Here is a 26327-nt window from a genome sequence, read left to right as displayed (position 1 = left end):
AGCCCCCTTTTAATACTTATTACGATATTGGCATTAAACGTGGGGAGGAGTAGTCGGAATTGGGCGCTGGCGTTTGATTTGTTTTCCTTTGTTGATTTGTTGTTTATTATTGAACCCCCTGTGGATCGAGAGGGATAACATGTACCAGTAGATGTTGATGGATAGGATTTGTTTTCTTTTGTTGAAGGGTCAGGTGTTGAGGTATTTGTTCAGTCCCACATTAGTGGGCTGTTTGAGGTGGTGGGGTATGGGGAAGGCAGTGCTCGGATTGGGTACTGGGAGAAAGGGACAAAGAAGGTACTCGCTGGAGTTTACTTTCGACCCGGATATACCAAAGACCAGTTTGTTCAATCGTTGGATGAGCTTGGGGAACCTGACATCGCGTTTCGAGATTTCAATGCCAGACATCAAGACTGGAACTCCAACGCGGACCATAATAATACAGGCGGACTATGGCTGAAACAGTAGTTCACAGTCCCGGCTCGCGATATGAATATGGTACCTCCGACAGTGCCAACTTTTCAAGATATTTCCAGAATCGACCTATGCCTACACCGGGCACCCTATGTCCGACATCGATACATGGACACTGCTGGCTGCGAGCACAGTGCTCAAGCCCTCAAGCTGATGGTGGATCTCCCTGACAATATTATGCGTCAGAGGCCAGCTTGGAAAAAAGCAGTTTGGGAGAAAGTTGGGAAGCAGTTAGACGCCCTTAAAGAGGTAGAAGATGAGAGGTTATGGGAAGGGGTGAGGCATGTGGTGGATGCACTTCCACGGGCCTCTGTTGGCAGAGGTCGGTGCGAGTGGTGGACACCGGAGTTGGAAACAATGAGGTTGGATATGGCTCGGCTACGATGATACTCCAAGCGCAAGGCGGAGCGAACGGAAGACTACAAGATGGTCAGGAGTGTTTACCGGGCTTGCCTGTTGAGGGCCAGGTTTGAACACATCAGGACCAAGATAGCTGAGAGTCAGGACCCGGACATTTTTCGGCTGGCACGAAAATTGGACGCCAAGCGGACGCTTCCCTCCATGGCCCAACCAGATGGGTCATATGCCACGACACATTCCAATATCAGTAACCTGACTGCACAACAACTGTCTCCTGGCGATCCTGCGCCTTGGAAGGACTCCGTGATTGATATGGACAGTGCTCAGGAAATGGAGATTGCCCTTGCTAGGTCCCATATGAATACAGGTCCAGGCGAGAATGATATCGGATATCCGTTCATACGGTTCTGGAAGCGGAGAGATGCAACGACTTTGCGATATTTGGTCAACTATGGACTGCGTCACGATATTTCGGACTGGCATCAGGAAGAGGTAGTACTTATACCGAAGATTGACAAACCCAGATACAATGTCGTCAAGTCATGGAGAATGATACACCTCCTCCCAACACCTGCAAAGGTTGCAGAATGCGTGGTCCTGCTAAGATTGGCCAAGTGCCTTGACCTGGGAGAAATACAGTTTGGCTCTCGCTGGAAGAGAGGGGTTCACGATGCCATGGTGGTAGTCTTCGAATACCTGTGGCATAATGAGGGCTACAAACGGCTGATTTTGTCCATGGACGTTGAAGGGGGATTCGATAACATCAATGTTGACCTCCTGTCAGACTTCCTGGTTGCCCGGGGGTGTCCATCAAACCTTTGTCAATAGGTACGAAGATGGACTTCCTGTCGGTCGATTCGTTTCCGTTTCAATGGATGCATTTCCAAGACTTACTATGTCAGCAAAGGGGTGCCTCAGGGCTCGCCTTTGTCTCCTTTTCTCTTTGAGGCCTACGTGGCGGATATATTCACACCGCGAACACGATAGTCTCCTGGGGTCCGACAGTTGGTGATCTCATACATTGATGACGAGGTCATCATGGTAGCTGCAGATTCTATAATGCTGCCCAATACCATGCAGGGGAATTTTTTGCGGACTGCAACCGTATAGCAAGGGCCAGGGGAATGGGGTTTAGTGCCCTCAAGATCCAGTGGATCAGGTTTGGGGACAGGGCGTGGGGAGGAATGGAGTTGTTGGGAGAAATAGTTTTACCTTCTGAGGATTTGCGGGTTCTTGGGTATAGGTTTAATGTATTTCTTAACTTTTCTTCTCATGTAAAATATTGGTTGGAAAGGGGGTTGGGTGTTAGGAGAAGGATTTCAGCGCTGAGGAGGAGGTTTGGGAGTGTTGGTGGGCTAGAGGCATGGGAGACTTACCGCTTAGTGCAGGCAGCCTACCTTCCGACTGTTTATTATGGACTTGAATTTGTAACTGACCATGGGTCGTATGTGAAACAGATTCAGGTCCACGTCAACGATTACCTCCGATCAGTTTTCCAGACCCTTATGAAGTTGGCAAACGATATACTGCTGGCTGAGTTTGGAACACCACCTGTGGCCATCCAGGGAAGGTATTTGCAACGGAGGTACTACGGCTGATTTATCGACTACCGGTACTGTGATCAGCACCTGTGGTTCGGTAAGATACGGCTCGGATGGAAGCAGGAAGGGATGGTGGCACATCGGCAGACCTCGGACAAGGAGCTCAGATGCCGCCCCATGATTACGATTGGGAGAGGCAAGGCGGTGATGGCTGCACGCCACTGTACGCTGTACACAGACCTTTGTAAGTCCTCGGATGTGGTCATATACACGGACAGGTCCAAGACCTCTGAGGGGGCAGGTGTGGCATGGGCGGTATTTAAGAAAGGAGCCCTAACTCGTGTTGACAGGTGCTCGGCCCCCCCGTCTTGGAGCATTGTTGAGTGTGAGCTGTTTTGCAGTTGTTTGTGCACTCCGCCATGCCCAAGGAATAGCCAAGAGGCATCCGGTTCATGTGTTTCTGGACTGCATGCCGGCCCCCACCCTGGTAGACAGTATGTTTTCAGAAGGAGATTTGGCTGAACTGTGGGAAGTTATGGCACCACTGCTTAACGAATTCAGCCATGTCAGCCTTAGCTGGGTTCTGGGACACATGAGCATTAACAGCAATGAGCTGGTAGATATAAGGGCTAAGGTCTGCGTAGGGTATCCATTGCACCCTCTGCTTTGGGAAGGGATTAGCTTTGGAATCGGGCATGCGGCCTTGGCCCGCGAGTTGCGAAAGGAGGAGTGGGGTTCCTAGCACAATAGGGAAGAGCATGGGTATTATGCTCGTGAACCTAGGGCACCTCGGCATCTTCGTTGTCTCACCCACATGGATTCCTATGTTTTGCTGAAAACTCGCAGCGGAATGGAGTTGGTCAGTCATGACAGCTGTGAAGGGAAGGATGACAGACACCACTGGATTGAGTGCCCCCGTTATGCTATAGGATGCCCTGCTGATGAGGACTTATATAAGGACTCGGCGATATCGCAATGGAAGTCCTAGTGGGTGAGTCAAAGGTGGTTAGGCCTGGGGATTCCCCGGCATGTTAAGATGGTGGATGGGGAATTGGTAGTGGCAGGTAACCCCTTTGACGGCATACTGACGGTGGAAAGAGGTGACCGGCTGGCAATGGTAGGAGATCCCACGGCCTATGCCCGGTGCGAGAAGAAACACAATGGCAGTGGATGCGTTTTGCCAGGGCTGTTAACCATGCCGAAGAAGTGGTTCTTTTTGCCCAACCAGCGACATTGCGACTGTCCTTGCTGTAGGACTGCGATTTCTGCAATGGCCACCCAGAAGCGAGTCACCTTTGCCAAACACTTTGCGAAAAAACCCCACTGTTTACAGACATGTTACAATCAATTTTGGCACTCTCAGCACCAACAATGGGACGAGCTGGACCTCGCGACTCGAACGTCGGTAGTTTTGCGGTGGGCTAAGACAAATGGGTTGTTAAAAGAAAAGTGCTGTTCTTTTTGTGGGATGGTTCTGGCCGGCGGGTACTTGGACCTGGGACTGCATTATAAGAGGACGGAGGGATGTTGGGATAGACTGTATGTTTTCTTTGTTGAGTATGTGGGACAAATTGTGCTGGAGGCAGATAGGGGTGAGGGTATGAGGCAGTGGTTGGGTAGCGGGGTGGGAAGACGCGTAAATCCGGGGTGACGCTAGTTGTCACGAGTCGAGTCGTGAGCCCACATTGGTAGTAATTTTTTGGATTTATGTTTGGAAGGAGTGGTTGCAGGGTGGAATGGTCCACGATAGTGTATTTTAGATAGTTTGTTTTACGGGGCATGAGGGAGACTGGTCGTATACCAGTGTCAGCCGTACTAGTATAAATAAAGTTAGATTGAATTCTAAGTACTTTTCCTACTTATTACTTTAACAAATATAAAACATCTTTAATGATCTTTATCTTTATTGCAACGTTATCGTTACGACAAGGAAAGTTCTTTATGAAGAAGAGTTAGAGAAAGCTTACGATAGGCATTTCCGATAGAAGACAAAGGTCTTGTACTATTGGTAACATAGGCAGAGGCCTAGCGCTATGGTAAGACAAAGGAAATAGATAGAAGAAGAAGAGAAGTATCATTCCCCGTCGCCAAGAACTAACTATCCGCGGACGGATCATTACATGTGCCTAGCATGTGTAACTTGCAAGTATGCCTTGCACGTATGCCTTGCGTGTACAATTTATATTTTACACATGACCTCATTATGAGGTCATGGGTTTCGCGCATGTGACCACTTTAGGTCATCTAACTTATTTATTGCATTATGATTAGTTTATGAGTTCTCGCACATGACCTTGCTATGAGGTTATGGGTTTTGTGCATGTGACAAGTTGAGGTCACATGATTTGGAGCCAGAAGAGCACTTTATAAGTAGGCCAGTACAGCCAAGGAGGATAGGCTCTTAATGCTTTGTTCTAAGTACTTTTCCTACTTATTACCTTTATAAATATAAAACAACTTTACTCTCTTTATTGTTGTTGTGATCTTTATTACTATTATGATGAGGATACTCTATATGAGATAGAGTAAGAGAAAGCTTATGATAGGAGTTACAGATAGAAGACAAAGGTCTTGTAATATCAGTAATGAAGGTGTAGGCCTCAGAACTATCTTACAGCAGAAGCAGAAGAGAAGTATCGTTCCCTGTTACCAAGAACTAACCATCCGAAGTGGGATCATTACAGTCATATTTACTTCCAGCAGGATAATCCATCTTCTCATGTTTCTCACCTCACACTCCACAAATTCTAGAGCCTAGGAATGCGAAACTATCTCTTCCCTTGGCCAAATTCTTCCCCTGATATGAGCCCCATAGAATCAATTTGGTGCCTTCTTAAACACCGGATCTCTCATCTTCACCTTTGTCCTTGCACCGTTTCCGAGCTCCACACAGCTATCCAGACTGAATGGGATAAAATTCCCTTTTTAGAGATCACACAGCATATTACCTCAATGCCGCGCCGGATTTCTGACCTCTTAGCTGCTAATGGGGACATACGTGCTGGTAGGATAAGGCTTTACTACTTAACTATTTCTGTACTATAGAGATAAGGGTTATGTATTCCACTTTCCTAGCCCTTGCTCTGATAGTCATTTTCAATCACGGTTTTCCTTCTCACTCCTGCTATTATTTTTTCTTGCTACTTTCACCGCTTATCTGTATATCAATCACTATTCTCCCCCTCTCTAGCCCACCCCAGCACCAGCCCTGGTTTCCTTTTCTTTTTTTCTTTACCCCCACAGCACTTTCTCTTCCTAGTTCCTATTGCTTTTCCAACTCAAACATTCATTCTAGTTTTAATTCTCATATCTCTTTCTGCCTATGTTTCAATTTTTTAAGTTTTGTCCATATTCTGCTTGAGTTTAGCTTTCTGATCTAAATATCATTCACTACTGGTGTATTCAATGCCTCCTTTTGTTCTATCCATATTTCTTTTTGGACGTTCATTTAGTATATACATGTATTTTAAGTTGTTCAGGCTTCTTTATCATCACCAATCACTCAGTGCAACAAGTGCTGTTTTAAGCTGTCATATAACCTAGGATTCTTTCCGGAATTTGTGATCGTCCAATTTCTTGGCCCTGTTTCACCGCGCTTAGTTTCCAAGTTTCAGTGAACCCCTCTGTACTCGAGTACATCCAAACGAACCTTGCGCAGGCGAACTTGTTCTCAATATTCTAATGCGGCAAACAGAAGGCCTGCTTCATTCAACACCCGTGCAATACTCGAGTAAGTTACTGTACATACAGTACCATCGCACCCTACTCGTACCATGCCCACATTTCATCCGACAATATTGGCCGGTCCCTGGTGTTATTTGCCCGTGGAAGACGGGCAAATATCCTTCACTCAAGATTACACGACAGACGCCCGTAAGGAAGCGGGGAAACCGTTTCAATGGTTTTACCGATATGATAAACTTCAGTTACCTGGAAAACTTTCGGGAATTTGACTTCTGTAACCTGACTTCATCCGGGCTTTCAGTTTATTGCACCATTGCAGCCTATCCTAACATGAGCTTTCTACTGCCTTCCTTTACTCGAGTACGGTCACGGTAACGAGGCCCTCCTTTGCTTGACTAACCTAACTGACTCTCGTATCTACGAGTATCTACAGTTCCATAACAAAGGAGGGGAACGGCGGGGCATTAATCCCCCGAGAAAGACCCCATGCTCTTCGAGAATCCGCGGACGGTCCGTCACGAAAAGACATTTGCGGGGTAAAGCACACACCCCTTTACCTTTCCCTTTGTGACACCCCCATTACCACCGTCACAGGTTCACCTCCGCAAAATCAGTGCGAAGAAAAAAAAATAGTGAAGAAAAACACGATTCTCACCAACTACTGAGGGTGCTTTTGATGAACGATACTGTAAGAGTACTGTACCTGTATTGTGAGTTCCCTTTCTTTTTTTCCTTTTTCTTATTATTACCACATTGAATAATTTTGCTTGTGGGTGTGCAGGGGTTAACACAGCACCGTATCATAACAAGTACCGGTACAGTACCGTACCAGTGCGGGTACTGTACCGGTGCTAGTATGATACTTATCCTCGCTGGTTCATTGGCTATCATATCCGGACAGTCTGTAACCCTAACCCACCGCTATCTCATCCGACACAACGACTCGATACCCTACAGAAAACCATAACTGTTGTTTTAAGGCTACGAAGCCGGATGAAATCTAATAGCCACTCCATAATTATAGTAATGAATTTTGTAAGAAAGAAAACGAGAAAGAACCCAAACTCCTGATTCTAAAACGCGGACTGAAGGGACGAGAACACATAAATTACAGGAACCTCCCACCATATTCCCTTGCTTATTTTCTCGACAGTAACATGTAATTTCTCTGCCTACTACAGTACGGTATCCCTTTTACTCAAGGCACATCCCCATCTTCAACAGTCCCCCAAAAGCACGATACAAGAGGAAAACCAAGAAAGCCCAAAAAGGTATCTCTTCTACCGTATATAATACGAAGCCACCTGTTCTTCCAGGGCTACGGACCATCCGAATAGCAAACGAGCCGGCGAGTCATACCGCCCGGCAGGGACCCTTCGTTAAATCTACCCCACATGGATAACGTACCATACTGAGTCTTGCCTGTACAGTACTCGAGTACAAGTAGAGAACTTGCCGGGAGGGAAAGGGTGGAATGCTGTACGAGTACTCGAGTACCGGAACGATACTGTGCTGTGCCAAGCCGGTTGCATCGGATATGATGCTGTGGGTGTAGTACGGTAATCGAACCGGGCACTCAGACCTCGATTCTTGCGGTAAAGGCTGGAATTGTCCCTTGGAGGGGCGTGATTGGATGGGCGAGTCCAATAGTAATAATTAACGGCTTTCCAAACCCGACCCCGGGAACCGAGAGTAGTAGTAATCGCAAATCAAGGTCCCTTGCGTAGGTTATTTAAAAAAACATTTGAGATCGATGTGGCTTTTGCGTTCCCAACAGGTCATAGTCCAAAAAAAAGCCCCGAGTATGATATTATAATTTTGGCGGGAACTCACTCACTCACTCACTCCAGGTTAGGATGATAGGAGGTAAATCGGGTTCTGGTATCATACGTTCTTTCTACATTGCTGATAATTTGATCAGTTCATTGATGTATTGGTAGGCTTTAAACTAAGACCCTCTTTTCTCCCGTTCTTTTTAAAGCTCAGCTTGGCCACTTTGTCAACGGAAGCCTGGTATAAACTGATACTGGTACGCAAGTATCTGGGGAGCTTAAATACTGTCGGGGAAGGAGTATGATGGAAGGCTTGTCCAAAAATTCTGAGTAATTTATGCCCATCGGACCACAGGCAGCGGATCTAATAAGGGCGGAAAACAATATATTACAGACGGTAGGGGGAACACAAAAGACAGCTAGAGCGGCAGCCATAAATGACCAAAAAAAAAAAAAAAGAATAGAAGCCTATTTTCAAAGACCTAAAACAGCATATCATATAAGAAAGCAGGAAATTTATTTGAGGCAGCAGAGAAGGCCCGGTGGTTTGTTCTTACGATCTAAATTTAGCTACTTGTGAACAGTGATGTTGAGCTGCAAAGTTATATTCAGCTGTTAGGTAGGCAAGTCGTAGGTGGGCTGCGAGATTTGGAAACACTTGCTGTTTACTAATCGGGGCAGGAACGTTGGCACGGTTAATATATGCCACTTCGTGGTACAGTAGTGAAGGGCTGCTATTGGTGCGATTCATGATTTGGTAAAAGCGGGAGTTATTTCCTCCTGCTTTCTTCCTTTGCCTTGTGTACAAGTATTCTTATATCATGGTACCTCTTTTCCCAGTCGCTCGCTCATTCCAACAAGGTGAAAACTGCAACGGGACCAAACTAACTTTACCCTCGATCAATCGATTAATCAGTCCTCCGCGCCCCTCCCACCGACCGAACGCCCGTTACTCGAGTATAATATCATACAAAAACACTAAAACAAAAAAAACTACATAACCCTCTCACCCAAGTACCGGACACCAAACCATCAAATAATCAAAAACTCAAGTTAAAGCTGGCAACCCCCCGGATGCTGATGACACCATAACTGCTGTATCGGACCCGCGCCGACGCCGCGGAGCACAAGCCTCTCCCTGAACTCTGCGAGGCGGGGGGAAGCATCGGGGAAGGTCCTGTTATTCCCGGCGGCGTCGGTCCTGCCGGACCAGAGCACTTCGGCGGCGGCACTGGCGCGCGGCCAGACGACGCTGTCAAAGTTTATGGGGTCTGTCTGCTCGGACCAGGCGTGTACTTCACCGCCCAGGACTAGCTTCGCTTGTTCCTGGGTTAGGCCTGCTGTTGGGTCGTAGGAGTAGACTATGCGAATTGGCTGGTTAGCTGTGGAGGAGGTACTAGGGAAGGGGGAAGCATACTGTGTCTCCAACTCTTCCTAGGGGAGCAGTAATCATTGAATGGGTAATAAGTTTCATAGCTGGCGGGAAGGAAGTCCAGCCATTGCCCATGCCCACAGTCCAGGTACCAGAAGTTGTAGTTCCCCGCGATTACCCGGTGGCCCTTCTCGATCACCTTCTTCGTGCTCTCTTCCGAGATCCAGGTCTGCACGATCGAGTCCTTGGGAAGCGTCAGGTTCCATTCGAGCAGCATTTCCTCCCACACAAAGGGTGTGACACCGTGCCGGCCCAACTCGGTGTGCACGTGCGAGAGGAAGTCCTGCAGCGCGGGCTGAAGCACGGCCGAGTCGTTGGATTTGATGTTCTCGTCAAATTTGTACACGTTCTTATTGACCTCATCGCCACCCGTGTGGAAGTACTGGCTATGCGACTTGAGTCTTGGGAGTAAGTCGTCGAAGAGTGTGGTGAGGAACTTTTTAACGGCAGGGTTGCGGAGCTTAAGTGAGCCGGAGGGGGGTTGCGCAGCGTACTGATCCCAGTCCGGCTGCTTGTCCCTGCCCGTGATGAGCTCCGGGTAGGCCTCCGCGATGGAGGTAGTGTGGCCCGGCATATCAATCTCCACGATGACCTCCACGCCGCGCGACCGGCCCCAGGTTAGTATGTCCTGCAGGTCCTGCGGCGAGTAGGTCAGCCCATCCGCGTACGCGCCCCTTGCCGCGAGGTTCGGCATCGCGGGGATCTCCAGCGGCCAGGATTGCGAGTCCGTCACGTGCAGGTGGAGTCTGTTCATTTTGTTCCAGGAGAGGGTGTCGATGATCTTCAGGATTTCCTCCTTCGGGTACCATTGCCTCGCCACGTCCATGTTTAGTCCGCGGTGCTGGAACTTGGGCTTGTCGTTTATTTCCACCGGCGCGAGTTTGGAGTACACCCCGTCGCGGTGGTTGTTGGAGTAGTAGAATAGCTGACTGAGCGTCGTGAAGGCATGCAGCACGCCCAGGCTTGACCCAGCGGTGATGTAGACCGCTCCCGGCTCCCTCCCTTCATCGAGGGTCGCTCCCACCCCATTAGCCTCCAGAGAGGTAAAGTTCCCACCAGAGATGGGGATTATGAGCGTGTAGCTCTCATCGAATTCTCCATAGGGCACAGGCTCCGGCTTGTCCACGGATGTCTGTCTGACGAATACCTTCTTGATCACCCCGCCGAACTTGTTTTCCGGTTCGAATTTGGCCCCACGGGGGTAAAATTTCCAGGGGACTAAGCGTTCCTGGAATATTATGTCCCGGGTGCGGCTCCAGGCCTCGTGGACTTTGTGTTTTGTGGCTGTTCGTGTCTAGGATTGGGAATGTGTTTGTCAGTCCTTGTCCTGTGTGGAATCTTCAATACCGATATGAAAGGGGGAGGAAACAAACTTCGGGGGGCGAATCGAAAACCAATTCCACGCCCGGCGATAACCAAACTGTGGTATCGCCATGTTTGTAGCTCTCGGGGATAGGCCAGAGCGCAGTGACGGATGTCATGAACGTTAGCAATGCTGTTGCTATGATGAATTTTGAAATCATTCTCCCTTCCTTCTTCACCGCAAGTATCACTCACCCACACTCCAACGAAATAAAGAAGGAAAAAGTGACAGAAATATAAGAATTATAAACCTAATAATAATCGGGAGTAGGACAAGACAGTGAGAACGAGGAAGAGAAAACACCGGGCCACAGCTTGCCTTTTAAATATCGTACGATGCGGTGGTGCTAGAGCTACTTTCCCAGCCCCAGCCAAGAATTCAGAACCACCGACCGGAATACAAAGCAAGCGAAGAAAGTGGGAAAGCAGGTGTGAATCCCCCAGAACCGTATAATAAGCCGCCAGCAGTGCAATTGTATCCAAAACCTCAAAAGCACTGTATCATACTTGTACTTTGCCGGAACTCAGACCTTAAAGTCCTTCCCCCTCTCCGAACCCCAGCCAGTCCAGCAGTCCTTAGACTAACACCGGTAGCCGGTCCCCGGAGCGAAACAGGAGGGGAGTTGGCCATTAATTTAGCAGTATGCATCTGACAGAGACAAGCAAAAAAAAAAGACAAGAGAAGCCGAAAGCGAATTCTTTCCCTTCCTCTCTTCCTAATTACCATAACAAGAGCCTTCCCGACTTGCCTGTTGAATTCCCGAATATGCAAGCTGCTACGGTATCGGTCCGTCGATCCTGCACAATGTGACCCACCGGCGCAGCTATCCCAGTAACGGCCCCATTTCCGGCGGCTAGTGTTCCCCACGGTATCTTGTCTTGCTTGCTTGCCCCGTCTTGTTAATTCTATCATATGCTATCACAATACCGGTATTCTTAAGTAAACACGGTACCATCGCAACAAGTATGATGCCGGCACCTTACTCAAGTCGCCGAATTGAGTAGAGTCCACCATCTGTGCCATCCAGATTCAGTGCGCTAGTCCTAATATAGTAGGCAACCCTACTGCTCTAGGCGATATATTAGAATATTACTCAGCCAAACCCTTTTTTTTTTTCCACAAAGATGCCAAACACCACGTCCACCCAAAGCTTGCTCCAGATCTAGACCAAGAGCCACCACAACGGGAACCACCCCTCCAGAATGAAACTCACCCCACGAATGTGTTCCCCACATGATTTGGGACCATTGTGCGGAAGGAATAGGCGGGGTAGCGGCGTGTTGTGTTGCTGCAGTTCGTCGAGACTCGAAAGGTTGGGAAAACTTGAAGGGTGCTGGCACCATACCGGTACAAACTGCCCCGGAGAGACGTTTTCGTGCAAGACAGGGGAGGGGCTGCTTTACTAGTCAATTATCCCTGTCTTGCCCGAAAACATCCCCCCGGGCACTTGTATCCCAGCACCCGTTACAGTGCAATACCGGTAGTGCAGGAGGAATGACATGTGCGTAATGCGGAGCGATCTCACCCGAGTTGATACTATTCTCCGAGACGTGGATGGCTAGCAGATGCTTGCTGACTGGCTTGCTTGCGCTGCACGCGCTCGGAGGGAGGGACGGTGTAAGAAGATCGTGCAAGTCTGGTTGCCCTAGACAGTTAGGTACGGTAAGTTATTATACAGGAGATATGTGGCTATCTATGGAATTGTGTTCGTTCCTTTCTCTTGCTAATGCCGCTTTGCCGTGCACTGTACTCGAGTACGGTGCTGCGCACACCGGTATCACGATGGGGGGGAATGCGGTTGTGGTACCTATATCATTCGGCGGGCAGGCGGGTAGGATAACCTTATTCTGCTCGAGCAGCCTACTTGTGCTCCTACTGTGCCATATCCATTCGGCGCTCGGCTTACCATAACGGTGTCATACCGGTGGTAGCATGGTTTGGTAGATTTTTGACTGGCGTCAGGGCGTCCGATGCTCAACAATTGTAGAGTGAGGTAACTTACCGGTACTTGTTGGATATAATGGACTAACGCGCAGAAGGAGGGTTATTACTTGGCCACTCAGCTGCGCCGGTTGTCTTGGTGGAGCAGTGTTCTTCGAAGACTTTCTTCCGGTAAACAGCTTGAGGGGAAATGATCATTTTCCTACATTTCAACAAAACAATCAGTCCACTCGAGTAATTCGTCCAACTGTGACTCTTTCCTCTCCTCTCCTTCCCTCCTGTTCTCATCTCTACTGAGGTCACTTCTTGCACCTTCTTCTCTCACCACTCCAACTACTACCAGACTACCTCATCCTCACTCTTGACAAACCTCGCAAACAGCGGATTCCTGCTGCCGCCGCCTCCTACTTTCCCAGTACCTGATATAACAGTGCTTGTAGCCTGTATGATACCATACAGCACCGGTACCCGAGTACGGGTAAGTTACGTATGTTGTCTCCCTCCAGTCACACCCACCTTCATTCTTCCTCCCTCCCTCCCTCCTTCTACAGCCACGATATCACTTCCCTGACCGCCAACCATCTAAAAATGAATAACCCGGGTCCCCACCTGGCACGGCGCCATCATACCTCCCATCCCCGACACAGCCTATACCATACTACCATTTGCACCGTAGATCACTCCAAAAATGAAGCATTTCAAAAGCTTCTCAATCTACTCGCACTCACAATGTGTCTATGATACCGTATCCAATCACAACCAGCATAGAAAAGAAGCAGTATAAAAGCACAGTGCTGTGCCCAGCAGAACCGACTACAAGCAGTTCGATTCCATCCCTACGCGTGCAGGCGGCTCCAGATCACGATATCAACTCCCGCCCGATGCTCCACGAGAATCTGGAATGAAAGATAATAGGAGAGGAACAATTGCCACGATGTATATAATACGAGAATCCCTTTCATCCACGGTGTCGCAATGGTACGGTACCCCCACCCCTCACCACGACGACACCAGCGGCGCCGAACCACCACCGCCGGCTCCCCCACACGGCAACAAACACAACCTGGAAGAGGATGGATGAGATCTGGAACATCAAAAACTCGGAGACAAAAAAACGCATCACAAGAAACCCCTCTCTCTCGCCGCTTCCCGATTCACTCAACCCAAGTACCGGTGAACCAAATCCACCCATCGCACAAGGGTACGATAGCCGGGCTCAGACCGAACCAGAAAATTGGGCGCCATTATACGACACCGCCCAGCTACAAGTACGAGTACAGTACTGAAATCTCAGATCCAGCCCCATATCCAACGAGAATATTATGCAATCATAACCGCACAACCCCACCCAGACCAGCGGAAAAGAAAAAAGAAAAAAAAGGGAAGCCATACCTCATTTCAATATTTCGTACCATATCGGTCTCGCGCGCAATACCGCTCCGCGGTACAGTAATAGCCGCTTCGGCGGACATCGTGAACCGCCGGCCGCAATCTACGAGTACTTATGATACCGGAACGGAAAGTCCGAGATGGGTATAATAGGAAGGTGAATGGGACGCATCACAAGACTGCCAACGGTAACTATGCGGCACCGCTCAATTCACTTTTCCCCTTTTCCCCTTTTCCCATCCGCACATCCGTCCAAGATAAGCTACAGTGGTCAACCTGTTCATCTCATTCATCCGTACGATGCGCACAAGATGCTGTACTTAGGCACTGTTTTTACCTAGCAACTTTGAATCGAATCAAACCAAGAAGACGCTATGCCATACACACCCCACACATTCACCAACACATGCAAACCAGTACGCACACAAAAAAAGAAAGAAAAGTCGTAACCAAAAAAAAAAAAAAGTATAAATCAGGTTCACGTCCACTTCCTCCCATGTTTTCGAAGACCGATTGTTTGTTTTGGATTCCCTTTTCCCCTTACTTCCCTTTTTTTCCCTTTCTTTTTGGCTTTGATAAGATTTTCAGAGGAAGTAGGCAAAGCATCATCAGTCAGTCAATCAATCAATCAAACCAGAGCAAACAAAAAGGTTACAGTAGTTGGAAAAAAGGTAAGCAAGACAACGGATAAGATTTCAGCGTAAAAAAAGAGATGATTTGGATACAAAGAAAAAAAAACCAAGCGCCGTTTCCCGGAAATAATCCCTTCCCCCATTTTAGTCCCCCCGGGTAGTGCTGTTAGTTTGCTTTTGCTTGTTCCCCTCCCGTTTTCACTCTTTAAATTCGGTGTTTTTCGCTCTCTGTGGTGCGGATAATCGCATGAATGGTTAGCAATCTTGTACCTCCCGTCCAACATTTCATTCATAGAGCATAAAGTTAATCACATACCGAGTCTGGAATACAGCATATACAAGGCCATCTGATTACACTCCTGGGTACCAGTGATAGTGACCAATCTTTCATTGCTGTTATCTTGAGGTTCATTGATCTTGATGACGCTACCCGACAATTGTCGAATCTCATTGATCTTGGCTCCACCCTTTCCAATGATGGCTCCCACCATATCGTTAGGAATGAAGATTTGTTGGGTAAGCGGTTGGCCGGGCAACATGTTAGCCATAGGATTAGGCGCAGGCCCCTGCTGAGGAGTGGGTCCAGCTCCAGCCTGACCGGGTTGGTGAGGGCCAGCGCCGGAATAGGCACTAGCGGCCTGAGGGTCAGCATAGTGGATGGGAGCCTGGGGGACCGGAGCTGGGGCCGGCCCATGGAGGTAGGGAATCCCATAAGGATTGTTGGGGGTCCGCTGGGCATTGTTGTTGTGGCGTTTGTAAGTGTCAGGATTTCCATAAGATCCATGAAGAGGTTGTGGTTGGTATGGGACAACTTGCATCCCACCAGGCATCGGGCCGGCAGGCCCACCAGAACGAGTCGCATACGCAGACGCAGCAGGGCCGCCGAAACGCTCCGTCAATTGTTCCACAAGAGTATTGGCAATATAGTACGTCGCGATATGAACCGCGTCAGCAACACCAAGAACGACCAAGGAACGCTCGGTAGAAAGAGGAAGACACGAGCCAGACGCGTTAAGACGAGCGCCCGAAGCCTCCTGGATTTCTCTAATCCTTCCACCTGACTTTCCAATGATCGAACCAATCAGAATATGGGGAACCAAGAGCCTAAGCGGATAAGTCTTGGACTGGGGGGATGAGGCTTCTTCAAGCGGTTCGTTATTCAACGTGCGAATGATAAGTCCAAATGCCTATGATTGTCAATATAACCTTCTTGATCAAACCATCCACAGCAAAGTCCCGGAATGGAAACAAACCTTGGCGACAGCATCCACAGCTCCGCTAACCGTTAAAATTCTCTCACCAGCTCCCCTCTGGTAGTCAGAGACAGTGCACTTTGCTTCAGCCATCCTTCTAATCTGAGTTACATTCTCACCCCCCTTTCCAATTACAGTTGCCGCTTCCGCAGAAGTGATTACCGCGCGCATGTGAATCCAATTACTCTCGTCAACCTGTGGGACAGATTGCTGGCCTTGCTGGCCTTGCTGGCCAGCTCCTTGAGGGGCATCAGGAACATCAGTGTCGGCATCCTTGGTCTCTGGAGCTGCCTCCTCAGAATCCAACTTGCTAACAGCGGTAGCGGCCTCAGTCTTGGTAGGGGTAGGGGATGAGGCTCTGCTGGATTCACCTTCCGCCTTAGCGTCCTTGTCAAGGTAAGGGCGTTTGGAATCATGTTCATCCCTAATATTTGGAGAGGATGAATCCTCAAGAGGGCGTTTCGTAGCTCCGGAAGCGCTTGGAGAACTCATCTCGGTTTTCAGGGCTGTTTTCTTTTCAATTCAGGTTATGTAGGACGCGTCTGAAAATCTTTTTTTGTTTTGACTAAAAACTTGTATTCTTTCTTGCTGTGTACACCAGGGAAAGAAATGATGGTGCGTTTCGGGGCTGAAAGGAGCGGATGGGGAGGTGGAGGTGATGAAAAGGTGAATGAAGATATGAACTCTAGGGTCGGGAGGGGGCCGTGACGGTGGTGATATGATGGATTGGAGGCGGACGGAGGAATTAGGCTAGGAGGGAGAAGGCCGGTGCGTATGAGAACCAAATATAGGGTAGCAAAGGCAAAGGGAGACGACAGTAGGAGACCAAAAACCTAGCTGCTGCTGCCGCTGCTTTGACGATGCGATGCGATGGTGATTTGATGATTGAGTTCTGGGCAGGTGGTGAATACGGGCAAGAAACAAGCGAAATTAGAGAAAGGGGGAATGGGGAAAATGGGGGGGAGATAATACCGGTAGGAGGGAGGGGGAAGGGGAATGAGCGAAAGCAAAAAAACGAGTCGAGTCGTTTGTGGGTTTTGTGTGGCAGAAAATTGAAAGTTGTGTCGAGAGAGAGAAGAGAAAAGAAGGGAGGGAAAGAAGGAAGAGAGGTTGTCAGCCCGAGATTGAGAACGTGGACGGTATCGCCCTTGTGCCGAGCCAACACGCTATTGGGTTGATGCGGCTGGCTTAGTCATCTATCAGGCTTCTAATTCGCCGCCCTTCCCCAAGTGAGTCAATTAACAGCAATTCGAGTGATGAGAGATGCTACGGCCTCCTCAGTTTACTGCAGGTTCAATATGTATGATATGTCCCGAGGCGAGCAACATAATGGCTTAGAGGCGATGATCTGATACTCTTATTCCGGTTGCAGGCTGGGGGTATCAAACTGTATTTGAGGTGGAAATCTGCACTTCCTCCGATGATTGAAGTTCCGTAAAAATTTACACCTTGGTAAGATATGCCAAATACCGTAAACTCTTGTTAAATCCACCATCCTTAATCTCATCAATCAGAGACAAAACACTCCGAGAAGGAATAGTGTTTTCCAGATGCAGTATAGCTTGGATGGGCTGAACTTGGCAGATCTCATTTACTGGTATTCGCAATTCTATTAACATACTCTGTTAAGCCTATTGTGGCTTATTATGGTACTTGTATCATAATTCCCGTTGCCCACACCTCCCACTGATCGCGTGCCAAGCCCCCGATCCCCCATAGCGAATTCATAAGAGTTCACAGCACGTTACTAGGGCGTAAGAGGGTCTGAGCACCACTATTATTCTTTCAACTCTTTCAACACAATGCTGGTGAAAATTTCACTTCGACAGCTTGCTCGACGCTATCAAGAATTTCACAATTTGCCAATATAAAACACTATAATTCGGGTACTTACGTACCGGTACTACAGGAACCCAATCTCGATAATGCCTAACTTACCCGGTACCCACAGCATTCACCCATAAAATCGCCATTCAGCGACAAGCGTCCGTTCCTTCACGACAAAAAGATGCCAACCTCTTCATGACCAGATTTATTCTCGGTAACACCTGACTTGACGGTTCCTCTTGTCCACCAGCATTCCGTTACCTACCTAGACTATCATACAACAATACCAATGCCAATAAGGTGCTTTCTATGCTGCTGACCGTCCCGTACAACAGTGAGAATAACAACCCGGTAAACTGAGAAAGTGTTTCCGGGGACATCCAGAAGCCTCATCCCTTCTGGATCTATATCACAGGGATGTCTGTTTAAGGCCTTGCGTTCGCAGGGGTTCTGTGAGCGATTACTTGGCGGAAATGTGGTGTACGGTACCGTATGGTAGGAGCTTGTGCTTTATTGCCGTTTTCACTATGGTTGTGGCAACTTTGGAGTACTGAGGACGTAGTTTTTTTTTTGTCCCCGACAGGCTATGCTTTTTTTTTTTTTTTTTTTTTTTTTTTCAAAATTAAATTCCCGAAGCTAGCGTCAAGGCCGTTCCCAAGAAAGTTTTTTTTGAAGTGAAAACTTTGGACTTTGAGGTGTTTAAGACATGCGACAGGGGCTGTTAAGACAGGCCTCAGTTTTTACAGTAGCACACCCCTTTGGACTGTGTCTTAGACACTTCAAAATCTAAAAGTATTAGTGAAAACAGCAATATTTGGCTCGCCTTACGATACCGGTAATAGATATCACACAATATGATAAAATCTTGGCACGTTGGTGGGCGAACCTCTCCTTCCGCAAATTCTCGTAACATTTTTGGTAGATTTGCCACACTCCGAAAAACGAGTCGGATGTTTGGCACAACTGTTCCTTAAAACTGCTGAGACATTCCGGGCCTGCCCAAAACGTTGAATACTATGCCTGTTTGAGCATAATCAGGTGTACAAAGTGCTAGGACTAAAGTTTTCTCACAGTTAATTTGGGATAACCTTCAAAATAATCCATGTTTCCTGCGAGAACATCTGCCCCATGCCTTGTACTAGTAATTTACTCGTACAAGTAAATCTATTACGCGGACCCCTTTCTCGTTTCCACCATGGCCATGCCGAAGCGTACGCATTCTGCGGTATTCCGGGGCCAACACCACATTAGAAGTTTTTCCTACCAATCAAGATCTCGGCTAGTGTTCAACATTTTAAACAAAGCCCACAGGAAACACCGGACGCCCTCGAAAACAGCGAGTATACGGTACTCCAGGATCGAAAGGTATGTATGATAGTGCTCGAGGAGCCCGGGTCGACATTAGTATAACATTACATCTCCATATCTGTAGCTATATTTCTACCCGAGTAGGAAAGAATGCCCCAAAGAGCCTCGTTTCCTGCACCCAAGACTCCTTCCATCCAATCCACCAATTCCCCTAACTGGTCATGAATCAGCCGCTGAGAAGCAACCACATCATACCGGACCTTGAAAAGTCCCCAAATCCCTCTCCAAGGTCTTGGGAGCTGTCTAAAAGGTGCACTAGATGTTTGATGATTTTTTAAATTCTATTCGTATGAGTATCACTCATGCTTTCAAGCAGGTTTTTGAGTGGTTATGACATAATTTCTTGCTAAATAGTATATTGTGTATGAGAACAGGAAACTTTGTAATGTAACCTTCCAGTCAAGAAGTTAACCTTTGTATTAATAGAAGTTACCATTATAAACGATACCCCTTGCCAGAAACCCTTTTTCCACCCAGCCCCTAAACGCTGTCTTGGCGTGCGGATTCCACAGCCACATGTATCGTACTCGCGCAAGCATGATAACACCTTTTTTCCAACCTGGTGAATCTTTGGACTATGTACTCGAGTACTCGTACTCGAACCATAACCAACCTTGAAGAACTCAGACACCCCTGCACTAGCACACAACAGCTCCAACACTCGATTTCTGCTCTTCCTTTTCATCAAACTATTGACGGTTACCGAAGGAATGAATAACGCACAATTCCGCAAACTCCTCGAAACGCCTCGTCCCGCAAACGCATCCAGCCAAAATGGGCCCTCCTCGACTCCGGCGCTGGGTTCTAAGTTGCGGCCCTCAATCCCGATGACCCCGTATGCACCCTCTCCTCCCCTCTCACCTTCTTCTACCGTTTAGGAGACAAACTGAGCGAATGAATGTACAAATCAACAGGCGAAGCGTCCTCGGTGGCTCATCAACACAGTCCGAGTTCGCACGTCAACTAGCGGCGAACAACGCCTCCGAGCAAAAGACAAAAAAGTTCCGCTCCTCAGCTGCGCCCCTCGGCACACGACTACCCGAAGGCTACGTCGACCGGACGAAAGACAGAGAGGACGACGGCGGCGACGAGAGGGACCGGCGGTTAGCAGCGCTGGAAGAGCTCTACAAAGAGGGCGGGATAGAGCATGAGGAGTACGTTCGGCAGACAAAATTGCTGGGCGGGGATGTGTCGAGTACGCATCTTGTCAAGGGATTGGATTTCAGGCTTTTAGAGAAAGTGCGCAGAGGTGAGGACGTCATGCGTGTGATTAGGGATGATGAGGGCAATGGGGCGGAAGAGGGGCGGGATAGTGAGGGTGAGGAGGATGTTCTGGATAAAGTTCTCGAGAAGGATGTTGTTCCCGGGAAGAAAGAGGAGAAGAAAAAGAAGGGCAATTTGGCACCGAAGACTCGTGCGGAGATATTGGCGGAATTGAGGAGGAGCAGGGAGGCTGCGAAGCCGGTTTCTATGCTTGGTTCGAAGTTCAAGAAGATTGGCGTGAAGGAGGAGAGGAAGGAGGAGAATGGGGCGAAGGTTAAATATGTCACAGGTGCAGACGGGGTGGTCAAGAAAATGATCAAGAAGGATAAGAAGGATAAGAAGTGTGATAAACCGGAACCGGTTTCTACGAGGGTTATGGGGATGATGCCTCCGCCACCTATGCCCGGAAAGACAGAGAAGGCAGAAGAGGAAGATGAAGATATCGATATATTCGAGGGGGCTGGAACAGAATACAATCCTCTTGCAGGCCTGGACGATGATGACGCCTCCTCATCCTCGTCTTCAGAAGAGGAAGGCGAAGAAGAAATTCATCCAACCAAGAAGGCAAAATCAGAAAAGGTGCCCGAATCTCCCCCAAAGCCCCCTTCTCTACCTACTTCCCCTTTATCATCACCCTCTGTGCCACCACCACCACCACCCGCGCCAAAGCCGAAAGCAAACTACTTCAACGAGCCCACCACCACCTCCTCGGATATATACAAACCCCCATTCTCAGCCTCAGCCCTCCTATCTTCCAATCCCGAACTCGCGGCAGCACTAGCCAAGGCCTCGACCATTAAAGCATTCTCCACGCCCTCCGAAGACGAAGCTGGGAAGCGCCGGAAGGCGCTCTTGGAGGCTGCGGATAGAGACGCTTTCGACATTGACTTTGGGTTCGGTGGGAGTAGAGATTTCGGGGATGAGGATGACGATGACGGGACTGTTGCTAAAAGTAGTGGTGGTAAGAAGCGGAAGCGAGGAGGGAAGCCGAAGAAGGGGGATAAGAATAATGCGGGGATTGTTGGGAAGATTGTGGAGGAGAGGTACGGAAGTGGGTCGAAGAAGTAGGTTCGTTGGGGGGGGACAAAATGTATTTTAGATTTGCATATGGGTAATGGTAAACTACCGGTAGATAGGTATTGTAAATACGAATGTCAAACTGTGACTTGACGGTAACAAGACCTTGCTGTGTTGGCAAATACCGGTATTGAGTCTATCTGCATCCCGAGTGATTTATCGTGACTATATGTTATTCACTCAAATCCCTCTCTCGCTATTTATTTTTTGCCCGTTTGGAAAAGCATGATGCTACAAGTACAGTACTAAAAGATCCCAGTATAATGACACAGCGGGGAAAGGTTTTTCGCAGAATAAATAGGTGGGGGTATATATTATGTCTAGGTCAAGTCCATCTTTTCCGAGTCTAGAATGTTCGGAGCGTCTGGCAGCGCCACAGCCCCCTTCCCGCCGTTCTCCGCCGGGGGATTGGTAAACTCGATATCCTCATCTTCGTCGGCTTCGCCTTCTTCCTTCTCCTCCGCTTCGCCCTCCTCCTTCTGGTCGTCCGGGGAGGTATGCGTGATGATGGGGACTGGAGTTGCGACATGGCTGGCGCTGAGTTTGGGCGTAGAGATGTTGAAAGGAGTGTTCGATTCGGAGAATTGTCTAGAAATAGCCGGGACTTCGACTTCTTCGCCTTCCTCCTCTTCCGACATGCCTTCCCTGCGATCTAGTATGATCACGACCACTAGTCAGTTTTCTTCCCCCAAGCGAAGGGGCAAAAGGCAGGTTACCTTGCTCGTCCTTATCCTCTTTAATCTGCGCCCACATCTTCTGCAGCTGATCCACAATCTGACCGAATTGATCGCGACGGGCGTTCCATACTTGCCTGTACTCGTCGCGCTCCGCCTCCAGGTCTGCAATCTCTTTGTTTAGCCGCTCAATGTTGACGTTCTGCTCGTCTCGGGATTTTAGTGTGTTTTTCGATAGGATATCACTAGCTATTGCGTCGTAGATGAGTTTATTCTCCTTTTCGCGCTGCGAGAGTTGGAGCGTTTGTCTGAGCGTGACGAGGGTTTCGCGAGCTACCGTGGCGGTCTCGACTATAAGCACACAGAAAAATTAACTTTTTTCCTTTAAGTGGAGGGGGGGGAGGAAGGGGAAGTACGGATGTCGCCTTTTTCCTTCTCGTAACGTTCTACTTCTCGTTTGTTTGTCTCGCGGAGGAGCTGGATTCGGGCGATTACGCCTTCGAAGGCTTTGAAGTCGAGTTCAAGCTCCTCACCATAGGTGTTGAGTCCTTCGGAGGTTGTTGGTAATTGCTCTGGTTTCAGCAGTGGAGTGCAGCGCTTTAGAATACGATTGTAGGGGCGTTGTTCAAAAAGGAGGGGTCGGGTTTTGATCAGCTCTTCTGTAATTCTCATCAGCAGTTCATCCAAGCAGCTATTGCAATGGGGGGGAGATAATGTATCGTACCTTCGTCAAGGATCCCAGACATTGGTATTGAGCTTTGGGTGGGAGGGAGAAAAGTTACAACTAGGGAATTTATTTAGGGGTGTTGTGGCCAGTATCGTAATATCATGGCATGCTGAATTTGGCGTGGCGGGCAGTTGGGTAGCCGGGCATGGGATTAAGGAAGGGAGCTTACATAATATTATAAACTTAAAGTCTTGGCCTTGACGTCAAAGGCCTCCTAATGGCTCGCGCTCCTCTTCATTTGTCCATTTGTCCATTTGTGCGCGCACCATGACCTCTCCCCTCCTTTCATCTTAAATACTCTCCCACCACCACCACCGCTTCTCTTGATTACCAAAACTTCCCTCCACTAACCTCTACCCTCCCTATCCACATATATATACAAACAATAATTCTCCACCGGCTAGTTACTCAAAAGCTGGCAACCGAGTCAAATGATGCCGCCTCATATGCATGGAAATGTCAAGTCACTTTACCTTCTCACTAAAAATGTGCTGGTCAAGCATGTCGATAGTATTTCTCCTCCCTTTTCTCTACTTTTCCCTTGAGCGCAGCTAACTTTTGATTTGTTGCTAGCGATTGACGACATCGGAGACCTCGATTACGCACTTGTCCGTCCAGTTCTTCTCAAGATTACTTCTCCCGTTCAGCTTGTATGTTATCATAATTTTTGCACTGCCCCACTCTATATACGTCCTCGCCCTTCTCCCCACCCTTTGCCCTATCCTACCTTATCCACCCCTCCGATACTAAAAATCCAGTTATACAGAAAAAACTCGAGGCAAATTGTCCACAAATCCGCGGTGAAGATAGCGAAGTTTGGAAAGTTCTTATAGGGAAGCACTTTGGACACGGTGCTCTTCGCAAAATGGAACTTGAGGAACCGGGGAATTGGAGTAAAGCCTACGATGTACATCACTTCTCCCACTCCCTCCCTCGTTCCCTAACCCTTTATCTAACCTGTTCTTTTCATTTCACAGGAACTCCAAAAAGCAGCTGATGCGGCGGCAGCCGCTGCAACCGAGACCCTCCGTGCACATATGACTAAGATGTCCTCCGAGAAGCAGCAATCCCGTGCGAAGATGCTAGCCAGCACAGTCGGTCTCCCATCAACCGGCCGCCCTCGATATGGTGGAGGTGGAGGCTGGGGCGGGACAGGAAACAACTGGTCTGTCAAAGCCGGTAGTAAAACCAAGAATATCATCGATAGGGCCCGTCGTGAAGCGAAGGAACTTAGCGTTTTCCGAGGAAGGAATAGCGTTCTTGCGGCACCGACACATACACTTAAGCGCCAGGAAGTTGATGGAAAGATGAAGGAGAAGATAATGAAGAAGATGGGTGATACAAAGGACAAAGAGGAAGGAGAGGTAGAGGCTGCTAGGAAGAGGGATGATAATATTAATAGTAAAAGGGGAAGGGACGACGCTGCTGGTGGTGGTGACGATAGAGGCTCAAAGTGGATTTCCGGTGCGGACGGAAAGAAGATTGCGGTTCCAAAGATTGGAAAAAATATGTCTGTGAATAGTAGCGAGGCCACCTCTTTTTCTCTACCTTCTGCTCCTATCTCCACTACAAATATACGCCCGGGTAGAAGAGTCCCCGCAGACCCATTAGTGAGAAGGAAAAAGCGATGAGGTCAGTCCGTGGGTATCACCATGGATAGCCATTTTCCTGTCCCTTGATTGTTTTTCTTTTCTTTCCCTTTCTTTCTCTTATTTACCCGGTCGATTGCTACTATTGCTTTTGTAATATCCATGGGCTATTTCATGTTCTGTATGTCGGTATTTTTTCTGGTGCAAGATGGATGGTTGGATTGGTGGATGGGTAGTTATTAAAATGGCGCTTGTGCTTTGTGCTTTTCTCTTTTTCAATACGTTTCTTTTTCTTTTCGCTTTATTTTTCTGCTGATACTCTTACGGTAGAGGGGGGAGATTATTGGGATGGGATGTTATACAGGTTCAGGAATAGACCTTGATGGATTATAATACGGTTGTGGTGCTTCTGTCAGCCTTTTTTTTTTTTTCCTTCCTACCGTTCCTTGCGCATTTCTCTAGCCAGCTCAGCTCAGTTCAATTACGAAAATGGCTTTCGCATGGCATGTGGCATTGGTTATATAGTGTGGACTGATGAACAGTGAATCCTTTATGAACGATCCTTCATAGCTCCTCACTCGCACATTTCAAATGGGAGGGAGGGAATGTCCTCCCCTGCGCACAGGTACAACGTAACGCTCATACATGTTGCATTAAGGCATGAGCGTTTTAATTTCCAAGGGTATAGAACCATGCATCCAAGCCAACAGATTTCCAAAGCAGATCTATTTTTTTCCCCCATATCATACACCACCGCCACCACCAGATAATTGTAGGAGAAAAAAGAACGACTTAAGTGAGTTTTTTTTTAGGAGAGCGTGGGGAGAAAAAGTAAAGGAGAGCAAGAATGAGAATAAGAGCATGCGGACTTTATACAAAAAGAAGAGCCCTCTAAACCCCTAAGCCAGGTCAACGTGCTTATAAGGTAAAGGTAAAACAGAGGGGAAGGAAGAAGGAAAGCTATGCACTACCCTATCGAAGTAAGAAAAGGATACTGAAAGAAATAGGGTAAAATTACGTTAACCATGCACACCGATGGAAGGGAGAAGAAGAAATCCTCGTAATCATACACCACGTTAAGGGAAAAAAGGGCATTAGACTTCGTGTTTTTCGTTCATTTTTCTAGCGGCCTTTTTGCCTACTTCGTAACTTGAGATCTGGCTGTGCGTTAGCTTTGTTCAAATCACCCTGAGAGAAGGGAGGGGGGGACAGTAGTTGTTTGGGCGGGCAGATAGATGAATGGATGCGAGTAATTAGGAGAATATACCATGATAGCACAGGCAGGTGAAACCTTCAGGATTCTAGGTACGCAGCCTCTCCAGAGGCCGGATGCGCCTTCGACTTTGAAAATGTTATAGAGCACTCTCGGCATATCCCCCTTTGTTTCGACACCAGCAGGTGCAGAGATCTGACGTCGAGTCTTCCCAACGTCGAAAGGCTGCGTGAGGAAAGCGGCGACTGACCCAGAAACTGCACCAGCAATAAAAGAATCTGTAAAGGTGCTCTCGGAATGGAGGTCTTTCTTAACGTGGCGTTTGGTGGGATGGTGGAGGTGAAGGGAGGACAGGTGCCGCTCTCGTTCTCTTTCGGAACGTATGAATGACTTGATGGTTTCATATCCCAGCCAGTAAACCCCAGAAAAAGGTACGTCACGCCAGAGGGTCAATTCCAACCCACGCCAGAGAGACCTAACGCCTTCTTTCGCTACCATATCCTTGGTGGTGTCGAAGGTAGCCCGGAAGATTCCTTTTGACGAATTTAGGTGAGTGTTTGATACGGCCTGTAGTCTGGTTTTAAACATCTCAATTGGTGAAATAGCAGTAGCTGCGATAGCCCTCGCTGCAGATCCAGCAATAAGAGGGCCCCAAAATGCGCCCAAGTGGGCAAATGGCGACCAAGCAGATGTTCGTAGAGTGTCATATCCGGTAAAATAAATAACGTTTGAGGGGACTGCCATGAGA

At 48.2% G+C, this 26327-nt stretch overlaps 8 protein-coding genes; 4 read left to right on the top strand and 4 right to left on the bottom strand.

Annotated features, from left to right (window-relative positions):
• Nucleotides 1–6056: 6056 nt before the first annotated feature.
• On the top strand, nucleotides 6057–7127 carry GSTUM_00006877001 (uncharacterized protein; the record flags this gene model as incomplete). XM_002839019.2 has 1 exon in its annotated part: nucleotides 6057–7127. One exon carries the CDS (start codon nucleotides 6057–6059, stop codon nucleotides 6432–6434), a length of 378 nt encoding a protein of 125 aa, XP_002839065.1. The 3' UTR covers nucleotides 6435–7127.
• Nucleotides 7128–8884: 1757 nt separating this feature from the next.
• On the bottom strand, nucleotides 8885–11981 carry GSTUM_00006876001 (uncharacterized protein; the record flags this gene model as incomplete). XM_002839018.2 has 4 exons in its annotated part: nucleotides 11840–11981; nucleotides 10637–11695; nucleotides 9249–10557; nucleotides 8885–9192 (listed from the first exon to the last, which is right to left on the bottom strand). Exons 2-4 carry the CDS (start codon nucleotides 10742–10744, stop codon nucleotides 8885–8887), a joined length of 1725 nt encoding a protein of 574 aa, XP_002839064.1. The 5' UTR covers nucleotides 10745–11695; nucleotides 11840–11981.
• Nucleotides 11982–12909: 928 nt separating this feature from the next.
• Nucleotides 12910–14106, top strand: GSTUM_00006875001 (uncharacterized protein; the record flags this gene model as incomplete). XM_002839017.2 has 1 exon in its annotated part: nucleotides 12910–14106. Exon 1 carries the CDS (start codon nucleotides 13543–13545, stop codon nucleotides 14104–14106), a length of 564 nt encoding a protein of 187 aa, XP_002839063.1. The 5' UTR covers nucleotides 12910–13542.
• A 113-nt stretch (nucleotides 14107–14219) lies between these two features.
• GSTUM_00006874001 (uncharacterized protein) lies at nucleotides 14220–16924 on the bottom strand. XM_002839016.2 has 3 exons: nucleotides 15842–16924; nucleotides 14905–15775; nucleotides 14220–14816 (listed from the first exon to the last, which is right to left on the bottom strand). Exons 1-3 carry the CDS (start codon nucleotides 16010–16012, stop codon nucleotides 14794–14796), a joined length of 1065 nt encoding a protein of 354 aa, XP_002839062.1. The 5' UTR covers nucleotides 16013–16924; the 3' UTR covers nucleotides 14220–14793.
• A 2678-nt stretch (nucleotides 16925–19602) lies between these two features.
• Nucleotides 19603–21469, top strand: GSTUM_00006873001 (uncharacterized protein). XM_002839015.2 has 2 exons: nucleotides 19603–19871; nucleotides 19951–21469. The coding sequence occupies exons 1-2, from the start codon at nucleotides 19747–19749 to the stop codon at nucleotides 21365–21367; spliced, it is 1542 nt and encodes a 513-aa protein (XP_002839061.1). The 5' UTR covers nucleotides 19603–19746; the 3' UTR covers nucleotides 21368–21469.
• Nucleotides 21470–21658: 189 nt separating this feature from the next.
• On the bottom strand, nucleotides 21659–23102 carry GSTUM_00006872001 (uncharacterized protein). XM_002839014.2 has 5 exons: nucleotides 22775–23102; nucleotides 22467–22709; nucleotides 22093–22401; nucleotides 21892–22028; nucleotides 21659–21771 (listed from the first exon to the last, which is right to left on the bottom strand). The coding sequence occupies exons 1-5, from the start codon at nucleotides 22794–22796 to the stop codon at nucleotides 21697–21699; spliced, it is 786 nt and encodes a 261-aa protein (XP_002839060.1). The 5' UTR covers nucleotides 22797–23102; the 3' UTR covers nucleotides 21659–21696.
• Nucleotides 23103–24870, top strand: GSTUM_00006871001 (uncharacterized protein). XM_002839013.2 has 4 exons: nucleotides 23103–23287; nucleotides 23351–23427; nucleotides 23544–23684; nucleotides 23755–24870. The coding sequence occupies exons 1-4, from the start codon at nucleotides 23212–23214 to the stop codon at nucleotides 24406–24408; spliced, it is 948 nt and encodes a 315-aa protein (XP_002839059.1). The 5' UTR covers nucleotides 23103–23211; the 3' UTR covers nucleotides 24409–24870.
• A 122-nt stretch (nucleotides 24871–24992) lies between these two features.
• Nucleotides 24993–26323, bottom strand: GSTUM_00006870001 (uncharacterized protein; the record flags this gene model as incomplete). XM_002839012.2 has 3 exons in its annotated part: nucleotides 24993–25523; nucleotides 25634–25868; nucleotides 25932–26323. The coding sequence occupies 3 exons, from the start codon at nucleotides 26321–26323 to the stop codon at nucleotides 25461–25463; spliced, it is 690 nt and encodes a 229-aa protein (XP_002839058.1). The 3' UTR covers nucleotides 24993–25460.
• Nucleotides 26324–26327: the final 4 nt, after the last annotated feature.

The sequence above is a fragment of the Tuber melanosporum genome (assembly GCF_000151645.1).
Source record: "Tuber melanosporum whole genome shotgun sequence assembly, scaffold_3, strain Mel28".
Lineage (NCBI taxonomy): Eukaryota > Fungi > Ascomycota > Pezizomycetes > Pezizales > Tuberaceae > Tuber > Tuber melanosporum.
Note: the sequence above shows the minus strand (reverse complement) of the source record. Positions and strands in the feature narration are given on the sequence as shown.